Source organism: Nycticebus coucang, chromosome 17, assembly GCF_027406575.1.
Source record: "Nycticebus coucang isolate mNycCou1 chromosome 17, mNycCou1.pri, whole genome shotgun sequence".
NCBI lineage: Eukaryota > Metazoa > Chordata > Mammalia > Primates > Lorisidae > Nycticebus > Nycticebus coucang.
This window is the reverse complement of record NC_069796.1, coordinates 74,146,627-74,170,956: the sequence shown is the minus strand read 5'-3', so window position 1 is coordinate 74,170,956 and position 24,330 is coordinate 74,146,627. Positions and strand designations below refer to the sequence as shown.

Below are 24,330 nucleotides of genomic sequence, written 5' to 3'. Positions count from 1 at the left end.
AGACCTGGAGAGGTGCACCTGCACCCCTCTCCCGTGTGCCCTCCCCCAGAACTCAGACACCACAGTGGAGATCAGAGGCCACGGGCACTCTGAGCACCAGACTCGGGGAGGAAAGAACCCAGGGGAGCGCCCTAATAGGGCCAGGCCTTAGACAAAGTTTCAGCTCACCCACTCAAGCCATGATCAGAGGAATGAAAGGAAGGAGGGTAACTTCTATTTTTGATGATCTAGGGGGCAAAGGTTTCACTTCACATTTACAGCATCTCTGCTCCCCACGGGTAGAAGTGCTGCCTTCAAGGAGCTTTACAACTCTGCCTTGCCGTTCTTCCTTCCTGCCTCTCACCCGCCTCTCGTCACAGTGAAGAGCCTGAATCTTGAAAACTTTAAATAGTGTAATATGAAAATATTAAAATAACCTTAATTGTTGTGACTTACTGAAATGATACCAGCTCCCCTCTAAATCAGCAATTCACTCAGGATTTCTCCTCATTTCAAAACTCCTTGAGTTAGAGGATCACAAACTGCATTTATTCTATTACTAATTGGTAATAGTATTACTATAAGTTATTCTATTACTAATTATAAGTAATTACTTACAGTAATTCTATTACCAATTGGCCGGCCGTTAGCTCAGACTATTCAATGTCCTTTGAATTAGTCTTATATTGGGGGAGGGGGTTTAAATTCTATGAAATATTTGGAAAGATACAATTTGAACAAAGTGCAACTATCCTGTACTTCACCACTCACTGCCCTGTCACACGCAGGCGAAAGAAAAAGATGGAAGAAAGATCAGAGGGACAGAGAAATTCACTGAGGTCTAGAGTAGCGACTTCTCAAAGTAGAGGCTCGGAGAGTCAAAACTGTTTTCATAATAGTACTAAACATTTGTATCTTTCATTCACTTTCTCCCATGAGTGTACAGTGGAATTTTCCAGAGGTTATAGGACGTATGTTATCACAACAGATTAAATGCAGAGATGGCTATGAGATTCCCACTGCTTTTATTAAGCCAGACATTAAAGATTTACCAAAAAATGTAAAACAATGCCACTTCTCTCAGTGTAACTTTATTTTGGAAAATATAATTGTTTTTCACCAAAAATATGTTATTGTTGTTGACACGTGATGGATTTATTACCACTTTAAAATAAATAAAATTAAATATTAACTTTATTTTTTGAGTTTTTAGTTTCATTCCTAAAAGGGTATATCTCAAAACTCATTGGATCCTTACTATTTTCAAGGGTGTAAAGGGATCTTGAGACTGAAAAGATTCATAACTGCTGGTCGCAAGTATCCTGGGATAAGGCTTGCATGTCCCTCCCACTCCATGCCCTGTGGAAATCTGACACCCCCCCAAACTCTGTCAGAGCCCCACTAGGGGCCAGGAAGAGGGCTTTAGTTTTCTGGATCACTCCTGGCTCCCAGTTCCTGCTTCCACAGATGGAGAGGTGGTGGATTATCTTCCTAACCACAGTGCTTTTCTGAATCCTCATGGTGTCAACTCTAATGCAGAGAGTTTCTTCCTAGGTTTCCATCGCTCTCCCTCCCCACCCATATGACATACGTGTGTGCCAGCCATATGACACCATATGCCACCCATATGACATACGTGTGTGCCAGCCAACTTCGTTAAAGGACCTGGGACAGAGGGAACGAAGGATAAGGCTGCAAAACAAATAACCCTGCACTGTGTGTTGGACCAACTTTGGGATTCCTCCCCCAGGCTTGTTCCATCCCCCCAGTTGCAGAGCCAAATGTAGCTTAGGTGGACCTTGATTGCCCATAATCTCCATCATCCCACACCAGCCTCCCCATCCCTAAGACACATTAAATAGAAGCAAGGGCCAGCTAAGCATCTGCAGCTTCAAGACACATGTTCTGGTGCGGTGCCTGTAGCAGAGTGGTTATGGCACCAGCCCTATGCACTGAGGCTGGCAGGTTCAAACCCAGGCCAGGCCAGCTAAACAATAATGAGGCCTGCAACAACAACAACAACAACAACAACAACAAATAGCCGGGTGTTGTGGTGGGCGCCTGTAGTCCCAGCTACATGGGAGGCTGAGGCAAGAAAATCTCTTAAACCCAAGAGTTTGAGGTTGCTGTGAGCTGTGACACCACGGCATCCCTCCCAAGGTGACATAGTAAGACTCTGTCTCAAACAAAAAAACAAAAAAGACACACCTTCTATCCCATGCCCAGTGAGACTGCTGCATGGAGTTGCTCTGTGTCGGCTCTTGAGCCCCTGCTATTCTGCCTCCACCCTACATTTCACAAATTCAAATACAAAGTCTCATTTTCTAAGGGTCAGTAAGAGACTAGGGATCATCTATTGCCACCCACTTTCTATTTCATACTTGAATCTTCTGTCGTATCACATAACAATATTTGGTTTTTGGCACAGAGCTCCTATCACTTTTGTAATTCCCTGAGTGATGGGGCGATAGGAGCCTGTTTTGTCCTAATGAGGCAACTCTTGCTGGGCCTAGAGATAGCTTCAGGATGGGGGTTGCTCAAAGAAGGACCACACCTTGATTGGAAACTGAACTTTCGGCCCATCCCACAAGCTCTGTGAAGGGCAGAGGGGCTGGAGGCTGAGTTTAACCACCAATGGTCAGCGAGTTAACAATCATGCCTGTATCATGAAATCTCCATGAAAATCCCTAAGTGAGGGGGTCTAGGGAGCTTCTGAGTTGGTGAACCCTTCAAGATACTGAGAGAGGGCATGGAAACTCTGCACCCCCACCCCCATACCTTTCCCTGTGTATTTCTTCTGCTTGGCTATTTCTGAGTTGTACCCTTTATAATAAACTAGCAGCAATATGAAGTAAAGTGTTTTCCTCAGTTCTGTGGGTCATTCTAGAACGTTATCATACTGGGGTGGAGGGAAGTCGTGGGAACCCCCCGTCGGTCAGGCAGAAGTATGGACAGCCAAGGCACTCCATTCGTGACTGGCCTCTGAATGAGACAGTCTTGTAGGACTGATCCCCTAATCTGTGTGGACTAGGCTAACTTTCAGTAGTTAGTGTTCAAATTGAAATAAATTGTAGGACACCCATTTGGTGTCAGAACTGGTTTATATCAGGAGGGAAAAATCTCTCTCTTTGCTGTCAGAAGCATCAGGGAAAACACCCTCATACCCTCTCTATGGCATTTCTTTCTAAAGACAATCTGCTGTAGCACCTCTTGGTGAATAACGCATTATTCTATGTAACAAGATGCAGCCACTTCCATTTGGGGGCATATTTAGCTAATCACTCCCTGTACAAGAATCTGCCATTCCTAATAGTAATAGGACCTCCCATGTGCCGAGCACCTACCTGTACACTGGGATCTGGCCAAGTCTTTCCCAGCACAGCTCATTTAATGCTAACAACATCCTTGAGGTTATTCCCAGTATTTCCGTTTTATCAACGAGGCAACTGAAGTACAGGGAAGGGATTTAATTTGCCCCAGGTCAGAAGTGAGTGAATTGCAGAGTTGAGATTCAAATCTAGACAGTGTGACTTCAAGACTACTCTGTAACCACTGGGAATCCTGTTCTTTAGTCTCTACCTCATGTCAAAAGTGGAAAGTGCTGAGCAGAACAAGCTGAGAGCTTGGTACGTGCCTCTGGGTACCTCCCTGCAGTGCTCTTAGAGTGACTCTCCAGGGCCACACCTCAAGAGTCACTTGGGATTGATGCCCTAGTGCAAGGACTTGGAAAATCCCTGCAAAGGTTGTGCTGTGGACACTGCCAAGGCTGATGGGGCCCTGAGGTCAGCTGCAGGCTGCTGGAATCCACAGCCTCCAGCCCGCAGCCCATCAGATGCACAGGTATGCTATGGTGGTAGCTATCTCACGGACTATTCACTCTCTGAAAAAGTAGAACTTCTCTTCTTGATCTCTGCTTTCCCTTGCAAGTGTTCCCAAACCATTGGTTTAATAATCCGCTCTAGAATGTGTCCAGTTGAAAGAGTTGAAAGTGTGCTTATTTATATGTTGTCTTAGAGACCTCTCTTTGTGCCATGAATAAAAATTGGCCCAGGCTACCCCTTCTTGACTGTGTAGTTTTCTGTGCCTCTGCTGACCACGTGCTCTCATCCCCTCTGTTGGTTCTTTCTAACCTGTGGAATTGAAATTCCCTGAACTAGAGCCCCACTGATACGAAGCAGCCAGAGCTGTCTGGGCAAGCTCCTGACCTCATGTGAGCCTCCCCGTGATGCTGGGCCATCACGCTCCATTCTCAGATAGCACCCACTGGGGCAGATGGGAGAAAACCGGAAGAAAAGTGCTGTGGTCACCCTTCCCTCAGAGGGTTTGCCCAAGCAGGCTCAGACACTCTTCATTTCCACTGTCTCTCAGAACAAGGCCTCTTTCTTGTTCTTACAATTTTGGGAGCTAAGTTTCACATAAGTATGATGTTATTCTTAACACCTTAAACTATGTTTTTGCATTTGTCCTTGGAAAGGAGCCTATCTCAGTAAAAACTCAGAGTTCAAATCTGGCTTGCCTATGACCCTGGGAAGTTCTTTTTAATCTCCCGGAATCTCACTTTTCTCAATTGGAAAAAGACTCTGTCATTGTTTTATAGGGTCCTTGCAATGATCCAATGCAATAATGCATGGGAAGTACTCTGCCCAGATGTTTCCCAAATGTTCACTCTCTTTGAGTAAGTGTGTCTTCTTCCATCAAAACTTCAGGTTTTTTTTTTTTTATTCAGGCTCAGAGGATTCCATACTGTCCCCCTTTCTCACCTCCCTTTCTTTTTGGGGCATTAATGAGAACTGCCTTGCCTCCCTCTCAATCCATTTCTAGCTGTACTCTGTCTTGAAAGTTTCTGCCAGGGACAGACTGACAGTCTTTGCTTTGAATTTTCCTGAATCTACTTGTATAAACATAATTTCTAAGGAAAAGCAGCCCTGCACTCAGGGACCGCATGCCTGCCTCATCAAACCATTCCAAGGATCAAAGGACCCATTCTTGTGAGAGTCCACTTCATGGGAGGATCATCACCCATGGTAATGATAGGTCTGGCCAGAATAATCCTCTCAGTGAGAGGCAGGCACAGAAATCAGGCTTAATTGAAAATTAAATTACTTTTCCATGCTAACTGCAGGGCGCCTATATCCACAGCTAATTTATCAAGGTGATGCCTTATCTCAAAGAAGCCCACGGGAATATGGCAGCTGCATTAGCACAACTTGTACCTGATGAAAAGAACTTTCTTTTTTCTTGAAAGTACAGTTGGAACCCTTCAGGTTTCTCATTTTGGGTTTCGGTGTTTATTGGGTGCTCTTTCTGTGACAGGCTCTGTGCGTGCCAGGACTTGGAGTTTTGGACAACAGTAGGACTGACCGTATCGTAGCAGCTCCCGGGGCCAGAGGCAGAAAGAGAATCATGCAAGCAAAAGACCCCAAAGCCCCAGCATTTTACCCAGTTGTCCTGGGATGAGTAGCGCTGAGAACTAGAAAGTATTATGAATACACTCATGGTTAAGAATGTGATTCTGATATTTAACACTGATATTAACAGTTTACCATGATCAAGACCGTGCCAGACTCTTTGCCAAGCCCTTTACACATATTCAACCCATCCTCCAGACACCTGTAGGAAATAATACACTATGATTTTCATTATCCCCATTTTACTGATGAAGAATCTGAGTCTTAGAAAGTAAGTGCCTTGCCTAATGTCACTACTGCGCAATTAATAGGCGGTGGGCCTGGGATGTGATTTCACGCAGAGCCTGTGCCTGTAAAGACCTTTACTTCCCCATATTTTTATTTGGGAAGTGCCCAGCTACAGTAAAGAAGAGCTGCAAAGTTATGAGCATGCTTTGATTCCCAAGGGATCACCAATATCTTGCTATATTTGCACTCCCTCGTTCTGTGCTCATGTGCACGTGTGTGTTCTTGAACCATTTGTGAGTTAGGTTCAGGAACATAAACACAGGACTGATTTGGAAACCATACGGGGAGCAGTTTGGCCAGAAGAGGATGCCCACATAGAACAGCAGGTGGGCTGAGGCTGTGGGGCCCTCCGGGAGGGGCAGGCTTGATAGTGTGGGGTGTACTCTGACATGAAATGGACAGCCAGTGATATGACAGCAGTGAAAATACCATCTTTACTAATGGTATTCAGGAAGATCATAAAATTCAAGAGGTATGCTCAGCCAATCAAATCCTTATAGTTTCTGATTAAATATGAATAGCTGTGGGAGACAAGTTAGACTAAACGGAGAACATCAAGAAGAACTCTAAGAACTAATCCTTAATCTCAGGTAAAACCCTCACTAATATTTCAGCTTATTTCTTTTCTAATTTAACTTTGTCCATACACATCTAATCTATCCACGATTAGAACCATACGCCGTATACAGCTCCTGCTTTTCTTGCTTTTCTTGATATTAAGTCTGCAGCATTTTTGCATATTGTTAAATAGTCCTTAAAATACTTTTTAAAGGTTTGATATTATTCCATCAGAAAGATGAGCCAAAATTTACTGAATGCACTATTTTTTGAAGGATGCTTAGATTATCTCAAAATTTTCACAATTACAATGCAATAGTACCATGAGGAACACCTCTGAATAAAAGTCTGTGTGAGTATCTCCGATGATTTGCTTAGAATAGATTTCTAGAAGTAGGGCTCCTGGGCCAAAGGATTGGGTGGAACATCTCTTTGCCCAGCCAAGGTGTAGCGGAGACAGGGGGAGGAACAAGAAGAAACGCAGTGTGCAGGCTGTCACAGCAAAGCCTGGGACACATGATAAGGATTTGGATGCTAGAGACAGCACTGAGAATGGACAGGGAGTGACAAACAGGAGGTAACTTAAGGTTCAAGCCTGGGGACATATAAAGAGAAATGATGAAGTCAGGAGAGAGAGGTTCGCTTTAGTTCTATAAAGGTTGAGTAGAGGCTCTGGGAGGACATTCAGATAGAAGGGTCTGGAGATCTATCCTAGCCCCCGTTTCCTCTCTCATTCCCTCCCTCCATCCATCCTTTGAGCCAGACCTTGTGTTGGGTGCTGCATATTCTTGAGTAACTTATGATGTGCCCCTGCCCTCTAACAGGCTCATCGCCCAGCCAAAGAGTCACCTGTAGGCCCAGAGCTTAAGAAAAGTGCCAAAGCAAGGGACAGAGACTTGGGAGTCCCCTAGGGACTCCAGGGTAAGGCTTCTAGGGTAAGAGTTCAGAGATGAAGTGAAGAGGGGAGGGATCTTGGCTGGATTTAGACTCTGAGATCTGGACTGTGTGGACATGAAGAGCCACCTGCTTGGTGGCCACGACTTCTAACAGGCCCAGGTCACCCTCCATCTCTGTGCCCCCAGACACCAGCCAGAGGAGGCTATGACTCCAGGGTACCTTGTTTAAAGGCTTTCCTTGCTCTGGCCTCAGTTTCTCCACTGGTACTTTGAGGAGGTTGTGGGTGGAGCACTCAGAGAAGTCTTGTGGTAGTCACTATACTCTGTGGCCTTGACCACCTTCAGGCTCTCAGCAGCTGCCTGGGCAGATGTAAAGTCCAAGATGTAATGAACAAGGAGGAGCCCTGGGCCTGCTTTCCTTCTCTGTCATGGTGCCATGTGAGTCAGAAGGCCAATAGCCAGTAGCCAGTAACAGAAACTCTTCTGTTTTCAGCCTTTAATTGACAAAGTGTTGTTAGGTGAGCTGCCAGGGCTTGCCTGCCTGTGGGCCTGGTGATTTGCCCCAGCTTCTCCCCTCCAGGGTGGAGGTGTCCACAGGAGGCTCTGATCTAGGCCGCAGGTGACTTCAGCAGCAGTCAGATCTGAGGCCTCCGCCACCCCCTTCTGCTGATGCCCACGTGGATCAGACAAGGTGAAGGTTTTACTGTTCCCTTCCTGCTTCTCATCTGTAGGAAAATAGTGACTGTGAGTGGGGGAGGGGCGTGATAGGGTGAAGGAAGGGCTGGACTAACCAGTGCACAGGAGTTAAAAGTTCTGGGTGCGAAGCTCATTCTCTGCATGAAGTGTTAGCTCTCCTATCTTAAAGCAAGATCCTTTGTCATGTCACTTTGATTCCAGGTAGAGAAAGGGGAGGCAAAGAGAATGTTACTAATGTTTCTCACTCTTTTCTGACCCGTGTGTGATTTTAGTCAACCAGCCGGTTCCTGAGACCTAGGAGATCTGTGGTTTAACTAGAAGGCATGAGAAGAGATTTAAACTCAGAGCTTACAAACAATGACAAGTAAAAGCAAAACCACCTCCCCCATTTGTTGAACCCTTAAAGTACACAAATGCTGCACTAAATACTTCAAATGTTTTACTTTGTTAAAACTGAGATATGGAGATTGCCGTGCCCATTTTACAGATGAGAAAACAAGGTTCAAAGAAGTGACTTCCTTGACTTCCCAAGCTCATACAACCTGTAAGTAGTGGCATTGGATTTAACATCTGATGAACTGCAAAAACTCTGTTTCCAGAAGGTCCTGAAGTCTCCAAGGCTGGAGGGAAAGACAAGTAGGGGAGTCAGCTGTGTCTGTAGACCTCAGAGCCATCCCTGGTGGCAGGCTGCTCACTTCCCACCCTCACAGAGGAGACTCTGCTAAGTGGAACAGACAGCTAGCACACTGGAAACCATCAGAAGTCCTTTCCTAGGGGCAGAGGCCCTCTTTCCATGGCAAGAACAAATCAAAGGTCACCTAAAGAGCCTACCAGTTGCCATGGCAGAGGAGTGCAGATATTAGGATGGTAGCTTGATATGACTGTCTTAAACCCTCATGTCCTAGATGCAGGAACACTGGAGCCCTTGCCAAGGGGTAAGTGTGGATGGACAGATGGAACTGGGAAGGTAGGATACAGAACTGGGGGCTTTACAGGGTGTACAGGTCCAAGCCTATGGAGAATGAAAAGAAGATTTGGAAACCCAGATTCAAGGGCCAGTTTTTGCTGGCTTGCTGGGTGGCCTTCCCCTGGGCCTTGGGCTTCTCATCTGCTGGGTTGGCCTCGCAGCTCCCACTAAGAGCCTACTCTATGCCCAGCCCTGTGCTAGGAGCTGGGAGAGAAGCGATAGCCAGGATGAAGTCCCTACTGACTGTCAGCTGGACTCCGAGTGGATGAGCTGGATCATAAACGAGTGGAGAATAGGGAGATGTTGGCCCAAGGGCACGAAGCTTCAATTATAGAGAATGAACAAATTCTAGAGATCTAAGGTACAGCATGGAGACCATAGTTCATAAGACCATCTAGTATGCTTGAAATTTGCTAAGAGAGTAGACCTCAAGTATTCCTACCTACACACAAAGGTAGCTAGGAGAAGAGGTGGATGTGCTAATTAGCTTGACTGTACCATCAAGTCACTACGTATATGTACACAAAATATCACTCTGTATACCTTTATATAGACAATTTCGATGCAAATTAAGAAATATCCCAAACCAAGGGAATAAATGTGTACTGCAGTTGCAGAAGCTTGTGTGATCTGTTCTGTATTTTAAAAATATGTAAATGGTCCATGGATGGTTGGATGGATGGATAAACATATTGAGGCCTAAGCATATAGTCCAGCCGTGAAAAGGCAGGGAATTCTGACACATGGACCTACCTTGAGGACATCGTGCCAAGTGAAATAAGCCAGACACAGAAAGACAAATACTGTTTGCGATTCCACTTACATGAGAAAGCTAGAATAGTCAGATTCATGGAGACATAAAATAAACAGTGGTTTCCAGAGGGTGGGGGTGGGGGGAATGGGGAGTCAGGGTTTAATGAGTACAGAGTTTCAGTTTTGCAAGATGAAAATAACATTCTGGAAATGGATGCTGGTGATGGTTGTACAACATGTGAATATATTTAATGCTGCTGAGCTTCACATTGAAAAATGGATAAAATAGTAAATGTAATAATATATATTTATTACAATAAAAACTATGGAATAGGGTGCTGGGCAAAGAATTATCTATGGGGCTATATTAGTCTACTTGGGCTACCATAACAGAATACCACAGACTGGGCGGTTAAATAACAGAAATTGATCACCTGACAGTTTTGAATGCTGCAAGTCCAAGATCAAGTCCAAGATCAAGAACTGGTAAAGGTTCTCTTCCTGGCTTGTAGTTGGCCACCGCCTCATCATAGCCTCACGTAGCCTTCCTCTGTGGCGTGTGCAATTCCTCTTTTTATAAGGACTGCTAGATTGAGGGTCCTACCCACACTATCTCACTTAACGTCAAGTACCTCCTTCAAGGCCTTATCTCCAAATATAGTCACATTGGGGGTTAGGGCTTCAACATAGGATTTTGTGGAGGGACACCGTTTTGTCCATAGCAGAGCGTGATGGTACTGAAGGATTTGATGGTCTGTTTAAGTCATAGCTCTGGCTTTGTGATGGTGGCAAATTATTCCACCCCTCCAAGCCTCTAGTTTGAAATAAAAGCAGGAAACTCACAGAGACAGGGCTAGAATGAAGGTAGGGATCCTTGCAAAGCTTCAAGCAAATAACTAGGAGTCAATGGATGGTGGTAATTATCATTCTTCTTAGGTTTCCTGAAGAGTTTGTAATGACAGCCGCTGGATTGATGGGGCATGTGGAATTTTTCAGCACAGGGGTATGAACCGTACGGCGATCCACTATGTTTCATGGCTTAGAGATAGCCCAGCTTGAAAGTGACAGCCAGTTCCAAGCTGATGTTTGCAGATATCAAGCAGCAAGCAAGCCTGGGCTTAGGCCGGCATGCCAAGCACAGACGGTTTGAAAAAATGTCACCCAAACTGGCCCAGGGTTAATCGAAAGATTACAGAAAGAAAATTGGGTAGGATAACAGCAGCTTCTCCGATGTAAGTTCCAGCATTGTACCTCTCGCCTTCACTTCCGCCCAATTCTCTGCTTCAGCATTTGGACAAGCTCATTCCAGCAAGAAATGAGAATGGGCCAGACTAGAACTACATCTCCAACTGGAAATGCTTGCTAGGTGGAGTTTCTTTCTTCCGCCTCATGCAGCCTTGGCTGTCAGGCCAGCTCTCTCACAGTTTTCATTGTTTGGCTGTAAAAGGTGACCTGTGGATAACGTTTGGGGGGCTCAGGTCTCAGAGGGCATTCTCCTGGAGTGGGCTTCTGCAGTCAGAATGGAAGCCCCGAAACTGATTTCTGGAACAATCTTATGTATTGTCTCTTGGCTAAACTGGTTGTCTTTGCTCCTTTATTACCCTGGATCTAATTTTTTAGAGTAGAGGACATGTAATGGAAGTGTGCTGGGGAGGGTGGTAAAAGCTAAGATTTAGAGACAGATCGCCTAGGCTTCCAGTTCTGACTCTGCTCCACGCTGGCTTGTGACTCCAAGATCCTTCCCCCCTCTAAAGCTCAGTCTTCATATCTGCCAATGGAGTTGAATAGAGCTCTCCATCTTCTAGGATTCTTACACACATTAAATTAAAAAAAGGTAGGTGTGAGAGCTTAGGCAACACCGGGCCCACAGCAGGTGCCATCAGAAGATTACACCACATCAGTAGAGTCAGTGCAATTTTGTTGTTCACTCTTACAATTCCAAAGCTAAAAGGCACCTTTGAAATTAGCAGCTCCCTCGTTTTGTTTTTGTTTTGTTTTATTTGAGATAGAGTCTCACTTTCCTGCCCTCAGTGGAGTGCTGTGGTGTCATAGGTCTCAGCAACCTCAAACTCTTGGGCTCAAGCTAGCCTCAGCCCCAAGTAATTGGGACTATCAGCACTGGCCACAACACCTCGGCTATTTTGTAGAGACAGGATCTCACTCTAGCTCAGGCTGATCTTGAACTTGTGAGCTCAGGCAATACACCTGCCTCGGCCTCCCAGAGTGCTAGGATCCTAGGTGTGAGCCATGGTGCCTGGCCAGCTCCCTCACTTTAGAGAGGAAGACACTGAGGCCCATAAAGGGAGGCTATTTGCCCAAGGCAATGGACTGAATGTTTGTGTCCCTGTGAAGTCCCTAACCACCACCCTGATACTTTTTGAGGTGATTGGGTCATGAAGGTCGAGACCTACTGAATGAGATTAATGCCCTTAGAAGAAGAGACCAAAGAACCAGTTCGTTTCCCTTCTTCCATGTGAGCAGATGTTGTCTGTAAACCAGGAAGAGGCCCTCCCTGGAACCTGAGCAGGCTTCACCCTAACCTCAGACTGCCAGCCTCCAGAACCATGAGAAATGAATGTCTGCTGTACGAGCCGCTCGGTCCACAATATTTTGTTACAATGACCTGAATGGACAAGATGGAAATCAAATGTGAGGATCTGAACTGAGATCCAGGTCTGGCTCCAAAGCTGTCACTCTTTGTATCTCAAAGAACACCAAATGGAACCTCGGTGGCTTAAGCCAGAGAGGCCCTCATCTGGACGGAAGAGAGAGCCTTTCTTCTGCCCCTCGACTGCATATTGATGAGCAGTACAGAGAGGATGGTCACTGGTGATGGAAAACGGCTTCCCTTGGATCTTTTCTTCCCTTGGTCTTGCTTGCATTGACCCTCCCATCTCACCTAGATCACTCTGCTGGTCACTGCTGTCAGACTTCAGCACAGAAATTCAGAACTGGGAGATGGGGAGTGGGAGGCTCCAGAACTAGCCTGACAAAGACCAGAGCTCCAAAAGGGCCTCCAGCCACAAGATCTGATGTTGCTAGGCTGGGAGAACATTGACTCATCACTTACTCAACAGTCATCAGCTGCAGGTGCTTGAGGCACTTAGGCACTTCCCACACACTGAGTGCTTTTCAGGGCTCCCTTCTCATGGGAGGGATGGCCAATAGCATACAAACAACTGAATAAAAAGGATAATTTCAGTTGTTGACAAATTTTTTAATTACAGAACTTGTCATCAGAGTGACTGGGGGTGGGGGACAACTTGGGAGCAGCAGCACATGTAAGTAGGAGCAGGGGAGAGGACTTGACCCACAGAGCCTTATTTCCTTCAACTTGGCCTTGCTTCTCCTGTCCAAGAAACATCCGTGTCTCATGAGGAGAGAAGGGCAGGGAGCTTGACTTTACTGGGCAGCTCTGTGAGCTGTGCCTGCCACATGCACCATGGGCATTCTTGGCCCCATTTAGGGGAGGACACAGACTCAAGGTGAGGAATGGCTTGCCCAAGCCTGTCCCAGTAGGGGGTCAGATGTGAACCCAGGTCTGTCTGGCTCCGGAGCTGTGCTTCCTTTCCCGGCACCTTACTTCCTTCCATGGCTACTTCACGTCACCACCTCCGCCCCTGGGAAGCAACAGCTCTCAGGGACTTGGAACCTGGGGTCTGGTGAGAGACGCGACCCAAGGAAGCTTCTGCAACCCCAAGCAGACTGGAGATGAGGAGGGTCCCTGTGGCAGAGCAAGGGTCTCCTGGGCCTCAGAAGGCTGATTGAGATCTGATTTGATGTGCTCTTCCTGGTGCCACGGTACCCTCCACCTGCCAGAGGGGCCCATTTCCAGCCACTTTTAACTTGGAACAAACTAGCCTCTTCCTTGTTGTTCTGAAGTGAATAGGATATCTGTGCAGCAGCATCAGGATAAGCAGCCCTGAACAGATTATTCCTGCGTGGAATCAGGGTTATCAAGCAAAGAGTTTGGGAGGCCCCAGAGAGGGCAGCTCGGCAGGTGGTGGGAGGTTCCACATTTTTCTCAGTCCTGGGTTATGGGACTAGGCAGACCCTAGATAGCACCTGGACAGCCAAAATCGACCAGAAAGTGCTGGGCCTACTATGAAGCTGGGACGAGGCTATCGGGCACAGAGAGCTGAAGCCAGCACGTTCCCCACCCTGGCAGGCTTTAGCTTGGCTTGGAGAGGCAGGCATGGGCCCAGAAGGCCCAGGTGATGGAGCTTTCTGCCTGTGACCAGGCGCAGGTGTGCAGAGCAGGGATGCAGGGAGGGGGGCTGTCATAAAATGCCCCTGGTGCTTGCTAGTCCTGCACTGCCAGCTCAGTGAGCTAGAGGGACTTGGTGGTGGGGACTCCCTCTTTTTCCAAGGTGAGCTTCTCATGGAAGGGGTGACATTCTCCCCTGGGTAGAGGGTGTTATAACATCACACCGGTTCAAATGTACCTGGTGTGAAGGTCATTAATTTCCCAGATGATTCTAGTTAAACAATCACAATACCTCAATTCCAGACTGCTTTTGTGTCCAAAACCTTGTGTATTTCCCTAAGGACAAGATTACTTCTCACACTTGTCCCATAAGAAGGGAGAGCTCTGAAGAGAGTCCCCTCATGGGCACGAGTCCACTCAGCCTCTGCTGTTTGCCCTGGCCCTGCACACCTGAGAAGTGAAAGGGAAACTGGGAGAGCGTGGGTGTGGCTGTCTTGCTGACCTTGTCCTGTGATGTCTTTCCTTTCCCCATAAAGCTGATTCCTTAACCAGGCCGTGCCACCTCATGGAATTTGTCACAACTCTTTGCACAGCAGGTGGCTGCTCTGAAGAGACCCAGCTGTGATAATCCCACCAAAATTAGTGGAAAGCTGAGGGGACTCTTTGCTGCTGGCAAGGTGGGGAGCAATGAAGGTGGGGCATCTCCTGCAGCCTGGTCTTGGGCCCCAGCAGGACTTGGGTTCTAATCCCAACTCTGCTGCTCACCAGCTGGGCCACCTGGCCTAGCCACACACTGGTCTCCTTACACTGCTAGAATGGTAATTACAATCCTTACCTCCAACTGGGGACTAGGGTGAGGCAAAGGAAGGTGCCAAGGGCACAAAATTGAAGCAAGAGTGTAGTTGGCATTTGACTTGCTAGCTGCCATCCTTTGCTGGTATTATCCTCATTAAATTAAAGAACAACCTTGGGCAGTTCGTATTGTTGTTATTCCCAATTAAAAGTGAGAACCTTGCCTTGAGGAGGTTATGGGGCTCACTTAATCTTACGCAGCCGGTAGATGGCAGAATTGGGACTCAAGCCCAGACTGTCTGAAGGCAGAGCCCATCCCAGGTCCAAGGTGAATCTCCTGAGAATCTTAAACAGCAGTGGGAGGAGGCGGGAGGAACAGCATGTCTCCTGGTCTGCAGCTGAGGTCCTGCCTTGCACGCCTGGGAGCAGCAGCCTGGGCTGGGTGGGAGGGGGTAACTGGGGCTCCAGGACATTGTCCTTGAGATAGACTTATCTTACTGCTCCCCCACACACCTCATGGGTGGCCTAGAGGATGCTAGAAGCTCTTCTGGATTGGTCCCTCCTTTTTGCTTACTTTGGCTTTGTCTTCTGAGCCTGGAGTGATGCTGATTCCCGGTGTGCAGAAGGAGATGGGATTAAACCTCCCCAGCCAGAATGGAGCCTACACAACATCTGGCTCCTTCCCATGGCCCCCAGGAACCATGACGGGGCCAGGGAGCTGGCTGTGGAGAAACAGGAGCAGGTGGGCTCCCCAGCCCACTTTAACCAGGCATCTGAGGCAGGAGCTGGGCTTCTCCTAAGTTAAACAGCAGGCCAGGGCCTGGCTCTGGGAGTCAGGCTTTTAATTCCTAATAAAGAATCAGGAGAGGGCTCCAGCCAGGCCTTGGAAAGCAAGTTCCATGGAGAGAAAGAGAATTGTTTAAGTCCTCCAGGAACTGTGTTATAGGGTCATATGCGTTCATGAACAGGGTCTGTGGCCAGGGTTGAAGAAATAAGCCATGAGTGACAGCAGTCACATCCAAAAACACTTGCTGAGTACTGACTATGCTGGGAGCTTGATCTTCACAGTCTCATTTCATTCTATTAGGAGGATATTATGATTCCATTTCACAGATTAGGAAACTGAAGTCAGAGAGCTGAGGGACCCAGCCTGAGGCTTCCCACCAGAATGGAGAGTCCAGGAATGTCTCAGTCTGATGGCCAATTATGCATTTTACTACACTTTTGGCTTATGATTTCTTTTTTTATCATTTTTAAATTATTTATTTTTGAGACAGAGTCTCACTCTGTCACCCTGGGTAGAGGGCTATGGCATCATAGCTCACAGAAGCCTCAAACTCTTGGGTTTGAGCAATCCTCTTGCCTCAGCAACTGGGGCACCTGCCATGATGCCCAGTTAGTTTTCTATTTTTAATAGAGATGGGGTCTCACTATTGCTCAGGCTGGTCTTAAACTCTTAAACTGAAGCAATCCACCTGCCTTAGCCTCCCAGAGTGCTAGGATTACAGGAGTGAGCCACCATACCTGGCCCTGAAATTTTTTTTAAATGAAAAAGAATCTTTAACTTGGGGAGAAATCCAGTATGTAAAACAAATCAAAATAGAGTATGGTGCTAGCAGCCCACCCACCCAGTTTCCCCCCTTGGGAGCAATTTCAGTACCCTGCCCTGGACACCACGCCAGCTCCCTCAGAGTGTGAGCGCTTAATGTGGCAGGAGGCTTGCCCTGGATGTGGGCTCACTAGGTGCAGCTGAACAGACTTGAGTGAGCTGCCCCAGATGAGTACTGTGTGGAAGCCCCTGGAAAGTGCCTGCGTCTGGCATCATCTCAGCGCATGACTGGTGCCTGTCATGCAGTGCTGTTCCCTTCCCTTGACACCCATTAATGAAGCAGCTACTCCATGCTGGGCACTGTCCCGGGAGCTCTGGCTACAGTGTTGAGCAAAAATGCACCCGGTCTTGCTGCCGTACAGCTGAAGTTTAGTGGGGGAAGACGGGCTTCAGTAAACATGTTTCTAAAAGGAATACAGGTCACAAATTAACGTCAGGGCTGGGAGAGAAAAGCTTAAGGTCAGAAAGATGTGTGGACAAGGGGCCTGAGCAGTTTACTTCTGCAGTAGGGCTCTGAAGAGAAGTCTGGGCCGCCTGGCACCTTAGCCCAATGGCAGAGGGGACAGCTGGAAGGGGGAGGTTGCCAAGGGTCAGGAATAGGCAGGAGAGAGAGGGCGGGCTTGGGTTCTCCTTGATCCTCAGGTATTCCCAAGGCCAGCAAGAAACATTAAGTTGCCCCCAGAACCAACAGGAGTACCTGGTCCAGTAGATGTTTTACATTCCTCAGTTATGAGAGGGCCAAAGAAAAATCCCTCTCCTAAGGGGTTACTGCAAATCTAGAACTCAGTACAATGAATAATGAATAAATGAAATCAAAATTAAAACCAGAAATCATTAGGCAATCGTAATGTGTCCACACAGGCTTGACTTGAAGTCCACCTGGGAGGGGGTGGGGAGGTCTATGCATTCGATTGACTCTAAGTTCAGCTAGGGAGCTCCATACATTTGAAAGCTATTTTCCAGACTCTCTGAAGACCTGTCTCAAATACCCTGCTTCCAGCCCGGTCCTGCTCCCATGCTCCTCAGTTATTTAACAAATATTTGCAAACACCCAGGCTGGGCAGAACACCAGATACCCAGCACATGCCTGGCACAGACCCAGGGCTGGGTAAACACTTGGGCCTCTCTGCAGAGCTGGGCAGAAGGCACAGACAGTTAAGGCCCGATCCTGCCCTGTGCTTACCGTTGCTGCCTCCCTGAGGCCTGGCTGCAGAAAACCTAGCACTGAGGCAGGGCAGAGGAAGGGTAGTGGGCCCTTTGGCCCCCACGCTACCCCCAGCCCCTTCTGAGCCATGTGGGTTTTAGTCTCTGGGATTCTGTCTGAACAGAGGAAAGGGATTGTCCTGACCCACCAGATCTGGTTTCTCTGCAGAGGCGACAGTCCACTGCTGCTCCCTCTGCCAGTGCCAACCTCCTCCCACCTGCCCAGCCCTGCCTCTCCTCCCCATCCCAGCTTAGATGCCACTTTTTGGAGGAAGCCCTTGGTATGCCCCAGAAATCTCTTCTTTGCACTCCTTGGCCCTCATCTCAGTGGTCAGTGTGATGTCCTGGGGGTATCTGTGTGGTCAGTTTCCCCAGCAGATGGTGTATTTCCTGATGGGGGGCTTGTGTCGTTCACGTGTCCAGTGTTTTGTGATAAGCGTGGCCTAGAGTGGATGCTCCGTGAATAAGTGTTGTGGAAACGCACAGAAAATAACTTGGTCCTCATTAATTCAAGTAGCCACCTAGCCTCTCTCTCTCTCTCTCACACAGTCCTGTACACACACTGTCTCTCCCTTCTGACTCAATCACGTTCACCTTTCATACTGACCCAATGGCCCACCTAATGTCCTCTGCAGTCTTGCACGCCTTTGCATGCTGCCAGGGGTGCAGAGACCCCTCTGCAGGGAACTAAATTAAAGAGCCTTGGGCCCTGGCCCTGCAGACCCAGGCCCCCCAGCCCAGACACCTTTCTTACGTCTGGTCACTTCAACACACTCAATAAAAGGATTCCATGTCCGGACTCCCCTGGATCCTGGCAACAGTGCTAGGAGGTAATGGGCTCATTTTACATATGGGGAAACTGAGGCCCAGAGAGGCTGCAGCTTGCTCAAGTAACAAAGCCAAAGCCGAGACCTAGTTTTCCTCTCTGTCGCACTTCTGGGAAGTGGAGACACAGACAGCATCATGTCTCTCTCCCGTCACTCCCCAAGGCCCTGGTTTCTGTGATTTGGAAGAAAGCCCTCTGATTTTCTCTGAGGATTGAATGGGGGAACTTTTGTGAACTCTCCTACCCCTCTGCTTCCTCCTTGTCTAGTAAGGAAAGCCACTGACAGCTGCTATGGCTACATGCCCTCCCCTCCTGTTCCCCCAAGTCTGGCCTCCAGTAAGTGTGCCTACACAAGAGGCTCGGCCCCCCCGGGTACCTCGGAGGGGCACTGCCCTATTTTAGAGGAACGGAAGAGAAATAATAGGTAGGGAAAAAGGCCCGGAGGTCTTCCCACTCCCCCTGCCCACACATGTCACACAGTGTACACCAGGCCAGCCCCTCCGGGAAGCCAGGCACCTGAGCTGTGTTACAAGAGCTGGCTACGCAGAGCCCTTCTCTTCTCTCACTGCCATTTTCCAAGATCCCAACCACAGGTCTGTGGGTCTCCTTCCCTGAATATTCTGCCTGCTGTGGGCAGTGTCTCTCCCGCCCCTCACTTTGCCATCCCAAAGACTCTTTCCTCCCTTAAGGGACCATGAATATTTAAAGATGTTTTTTCAGCAAGCGGAACCATATCATGTCTCCCTTTACATTTATCTCCAGAAAGTTTTCCAGCGCCTCCCTGAGTGCTTCATCCTCCCAGGTGCAGAGCATGAATGGGTTCAGGTTGGGGGTAGGCCCTGTGGAGTTAGTCTACCTTCTGCGGGGGACCAGGCTGTTCATCTGGGGTTGAATGAAATACATGCAGCCCTGCTTCTGCTCTGTGACCACCCTTCTGGGCTGCCTGCAGAGTTGGTCCTGCAGACTGCCTGTCACCCCAGCTCTTGGAGCAGCAGAAAAGACAGACACCGACATAAGCATCAGATGGAGAGGGACAGGGATTCAAGAAAACTGAGCCACGAACAAAGTCGCAGAAGCCCAGGCCCCCAGAACCTCAAGAGAAAAAGCTCTTGACACCTGAGAGGCAGAACAGATCTGGATTCTGAATTCACCAGTGCGCAGCAGATTCTGGCCCCAGTGCCACCTCCCACCAGCCCCTTCAAGCGTCTCTGCTCTGCAGAATTACTCACAGCACACTGCATCAAACCGCTCTTTTATCAACAAACACAACACTCTGTGGCTAACTTCTTGAAACTCCAGTCACGCTAAGCCACTTCCAGTGCTCTGGGAAGCGTTCTGTCCCTCTGCCTGCCTGTAACCAATCAGCCACACACCACCAACTCCATTTCCAAAGTTCCAGGCAATTACAGCCGGCTGAGTGCCCTGGCTGTGTGCCCGCCTGCTCAGAGGCTGGACCCAGTTGTCAGCAACCTCAAATCCCAGCCGCAGATTCCCCTGGCTTCCTGAGACCTGGGTGCACCACTACCATCACACTTGCCTCACCGAGACAATGTGACCAGTTAGCCCCCATTCAAGGCAGAAAACAAAGGTCAAGGCCAATTTTCCTACCTTTGCTGAGGGTCCCAGTGATAAGCTTAAAGATGGTCTGGGCAAATTTCACAAACCCGAGCTTGCATCTTTTGGAGCAGCCGCTCATGGTGACAGAGGGGAGGCAGGCTCTGCCGTCAGCACCCAGAAGGGATGGCTCTCCCACCTGCTGTGTCCCTGGAACTGGGAGACTGACTGGATGAACCCTCAGAGATGGATGCACCCCTAAAGCCAGGCTCCGGGAACAACACAGCTGCCTCTGCAGTGAGTCCAGCTTCTGCATCCAGAGAGCTTGCAGGGCGAGCCCTCCCTCCTTCTCTCCACCCCCTGCTGCTGTCCCCTCAGGTCCTCACCACGGGAAGACCCAGGGATGCCAGGGCTGGGACAGCACTGCTGGGGCAGAAGGCACTCTGAGGGACGAGCAGGAGAGTGGAGAGCGGGGAGGAGGAGCTGGAGCTGGAGCTCTCCCAGGCTTTGCTGACTGTCTTTCTTACATGGCAGCCGTAATGTAGCAATTAATACTCGAGTCAGAAGGGAGGGGACTGCTATGCATAAAACACTCAGCCCCACAGCCTCCCGCGCTCCCTCTCCCTCTCTTTGCTTCCTGGTTAATCTAATAGATCAATTCTCACTGCCTTGATCAGGATCTGGGGGAACTCCCCACAGAGCAGGAAGCTGCTGCTTGGTGCTCAGTGGAAAGTTTGCAGGAGGCCTCGGAGTGGCCTGGTTTGCATCACGGAGAAGCTGGGCTGAGTGGGAAGCCCCAGGGGAACTGGCCTGCACCTATCAGACACACAGATGGCGCTCACCCTGCTTGTCCAGTGACCTCAGCACCGGCAGCAGGTAGCATCCCCCTCCCTGAGCCTCAAGGCCAATGCCTCCCACCGCCTCCCAGTTTTGGTGGCAGAGTGCTTGATTCCAGCTTCTCCACCTCCGCAGAGCAGGCGCCAGACTGTGTTCTCTCACTGGGGTAGGAGAGAAGTACAATTAGAGCTTTTCTTGATTAAGATAGTGTTTCTTAGAAATGTCATAAAGGAATGACCGAGATTCAGACAACTTGACTACAGTGCAATACTCTCAGCGGAGGAACTGCAAGGCATTATGCAAAGGGGAGGCCCAGTTACTGCTCACTGACTGCCATAGACTATGAGCTTGGATCTTCTACAGTGGATATGAACCTCCCCCCAAAACAGCCCCACCTTGCGTTCTTTGCTGATTAAGAGATTTTCACGCGTCCTAATGCTGGGCACCATGGGTGGCTCCATGGCCACCTGGGAGCAGCAGCTATGAACCCCACGTTCATCTGAACAATGCCAACCCCCAGGAAAGACGCTCTCTTCCTCATCAGCTATCCCCCTATGATCTGCTTCCCTGAGGTGTCCTGGAGGAATAGGTTGCTTAAGAGCCAGAGAATGGAGACTGCCAGAACTTGTGCACAGAGTCTGGTTTCTCCCCAGTTTTCCAGGAGTCCTGTGGAAATACATCTTGAAGAAACAAACCTCAGTCAGCCCTGAGAGCAGTGATCCTCAACCAACGTGCCGTGAGAGGGTCTTAGGTATGCTGAGAAAAATTTTAAAGATCATTAATTAAATTATTTTTTAAATAAGTTCAAAGCACAGTAAGTATATTCCTTTTTTTTACTCTTTTATTTTGATCAGCATAATTTAAGTGTGCCATGGATGTTTCACTATAAGTTCAAGTGTGCCATGAGGTTAAAAAAAAAAAAAGAAAACGCTGCTTTAGAGAGATCACCAAGAAATTGTAGCTCTAAGAAGAAGCCTGGGAGACAGTTTGCAAGCTTAGAGCTTAAGCCCCAAAGCACTCAAGAGTCATAGTGTATTAATGTCCCATCACGCTTCATGTCTTAGGGCCTGAGTTGCCATGACAGCCACTCTTTGTCTTAAGGAACTAAAGGTCCCAGTAAAAAGGCATGTGGTATCTGGAGATGTTAATGGCACTTAAACTCTTGTTCACTTTATTGAGTGATTTACTGAGCTTCCGATATGTAGAAAAGAGCTGAGAGTCCAGGGGACAGGAAGCACTGAGCACCCAGGATGTAGAAAGTGCTGAGTCAGACAAACGAGAAGGACCAGGTCAAAGCCCTCATGGACTTACAGTGGAGGGCATTCACCATCAGAGGCTAACCACCTGCTGGGAATTGGTTTATCTAATTAACTTCTTTCACTTTGCAGAATCTCAGTGGGATTGAGATATAAGTCAGGTAGGTGTTAGGAAGGAGAAGCAAAGAACTAGGTCACGGACCACGACCTGGTTAGCAAGGAGCAGGCAAAGAGCAGACTACCTGGGCACCAGAGAGAAGGGGAAAGGCGAGAGAGAGAGTCTAGAAAGGGATGTGATTCCCATCGGACCGTTTTACAAAGGAGAATACTGTCCTCTGAACAGGAGAACACACTTGGCGGGACATATGATTCTCAGTTAGGCTCATTTGCTTCTCTCTTCCAGCCGACCAGAAAAAATACTGAGAACTGAGAAGCCAAAGGAAACAAAGGCTGTGACATTGCTAACATTAGCTGACCTGGAAGTTAGTCTTCAGCCAAGAATCCTGCTGGAGGAAGGGCTCCCACAGCACTGTGGCGGCATCTGTTTGGGAATAAGCGACGTCCAGGGTAAACATGCATTTGGGCTCTAGCTTAGACATCTGGAATCTCAACATTTAAACATACAGTGGAGAAGAAACAACAGCACCTGTTGTTGGAAGAATCTGACAAATGCTGCAAATCAGTATCCTATAGCTCCTTCAAGCAAGAAGCAGGATGTTAAGAGCACGGATCTTTGTACCACGTATTTAGTCATCTGCCCCTTCATCCCATACATGTATATTGAAAGTTATACCATTATCATGGACTCTGCTCCAGTTACAGAGGGTACAGGGTGGAATAAAACAAAGTCCCTGGTCTTACTGAGTTTATATTCATGTGGTAGAGGAATAGACACAGTCACCAAGTGCGTCTACATCCATGATAGTGCTTTGAAGAACAAGAAAAGTGATTAAGCGGAGAGAGAGTGACAGCAGCTCCATTTTTAGATAGAGCCATCTAGGAAGGCTGCTCTCTATTAAAATCACATCTGAGCAGAGACCCCAAATCAGCCATACAGCTCACTGGGGGGAAGAACGGTGGAGGCTGAGGGAACAGCAAATGAAAAAGCCAAAAACAGTCCTGTGCTTAACCTAGAGCTGACCCCAGACGTCTGCAACTTAGCAGCTGCCGAGCAGGCAGGTTAACCTCTTTGGGCCTCAGCTTTTTTCTTCCGTAAAATAGGAATTAGAATCCTTACCTCATAGGGTTTGAGGGAGGTATAAACAAAATTAATGTGCCTAATGTAGTGTCTGGCATCGTAAGTGGCAGAAGTTACTATATCAGTGGAAAAGGTTACTGCTGCTGATGCCATTCCTGTCTTACTCCCAGAACAACCCATGACATTGATGCTATCAGGAAAGAGACGTTCTCTAACAATCTGGACTCCTGGACACCTGCTATGTGCCCAGTCCTGGATGGATGCTGTGGAGGGCTCGAAAGGAGATGTGAGATGGTGACTTTCACATGAAACCATCGTAAAATCACTCTTCATATCAAGTAAGGGGCAAGTGAATTCTAGAAGAGGAAGGGAAGACTGATGAATTTGAGGCTGTAACAAGTGGAAAAGAATTCACAGAGGTGGAAACCAACCAAGAATAGAAAAAAGAGGGTGAGATCCAGTAGCAGACTACAGGTAAAACTTTATAATATTGTTAATGATGGACCCGGGGTTTAATTGTTATCTCTCCTAGCAGTAACTCAGATGGTAAGCATTTTGGATTCTCCTCTGATCTCTGCAAAGTATGATGTGTTTGAACTCTCAGTCTTTGATTAATGAGTCAGGCTCAGAGAGGGTTAGCAGTAACAGCAACATACTAACAGCTGTGTTAGTAGCCACACAGCAACATCCTCCAAACTGTGGGAAAGGTGGTCAGTGTGCCAAGAACATTTCCAGTGAAGGAAGACAAGTTGTGCCACTATCCAATTCATGATAGGAGGGTGCAGGGGAGACTCATTCTCTACTCCAAGGACCAATATTCTGTAAAGAAGGAACGGGGGTGGGGGGGGATTCAAGTAGCACGAGAGAAATAAGACCTCCAGAAGGCATGTGAAGTTGGCCTCTCTATTATAGATGTGCATGAGCCAAAGGAACTAGGGAAGCCAGTTACCTCACGACCTGACATGTCTATGGGAATCTTCACACATCAGGGGGAAGTGGAGCAGGCAGATGGGAGCTCCAGATGGCGTCTGAGCCTGGGAAAGATCTCTGACTTTTCCGCATGCCAGGCTAAGAATGGACAAGCATACTGCCCTTCAGAAAGTTCAAAGGCTGTCCTCAATGATAATGATGACAGCATTGTGCTTTGAGTCCACCTCTGCACAGTCTTACTTACCATATCAAATCCTTATTATATGAGTTGGCAGTTAGTATATTAGCCATTCGATAAATGAGAAAACAGAGGGCCAGCAAGGGAAAGTATTAATAACTTCTTTTTTTTTGAGATCACTTTGTCATCCTTAGT

At 48.0% G+C, this 24,330-nt stretch overlaps 1 protein-coding gene across 1 annotated transcript in view; it reads right to left on the bottom strand.

Moving 5' to 3' along the window:
* The window catches only part of KCNIP1 (potassium voltage-gated channel interacting protein 1), a 396,149-nt gene extending 375,888 nt beyond the window's left edge, over positions 1-20,261 (bottom strand). Inside the window, exon 1 of the mRNA XM_053567052.1 lies at positions 19,791-20,261. Within this exon, the coding sequence (XP_053423027.1) occupies positions 19,791-20,052 (262 nt within the window). The 5' untranslated portion in view covers positions 20,053-20,261. The remainder of the gene's footprint in view (positions 1-19,790) is intronic.
* Between the last annotated feature and the right edge of the window lie 4,069 nt (positions 20,262-24,330).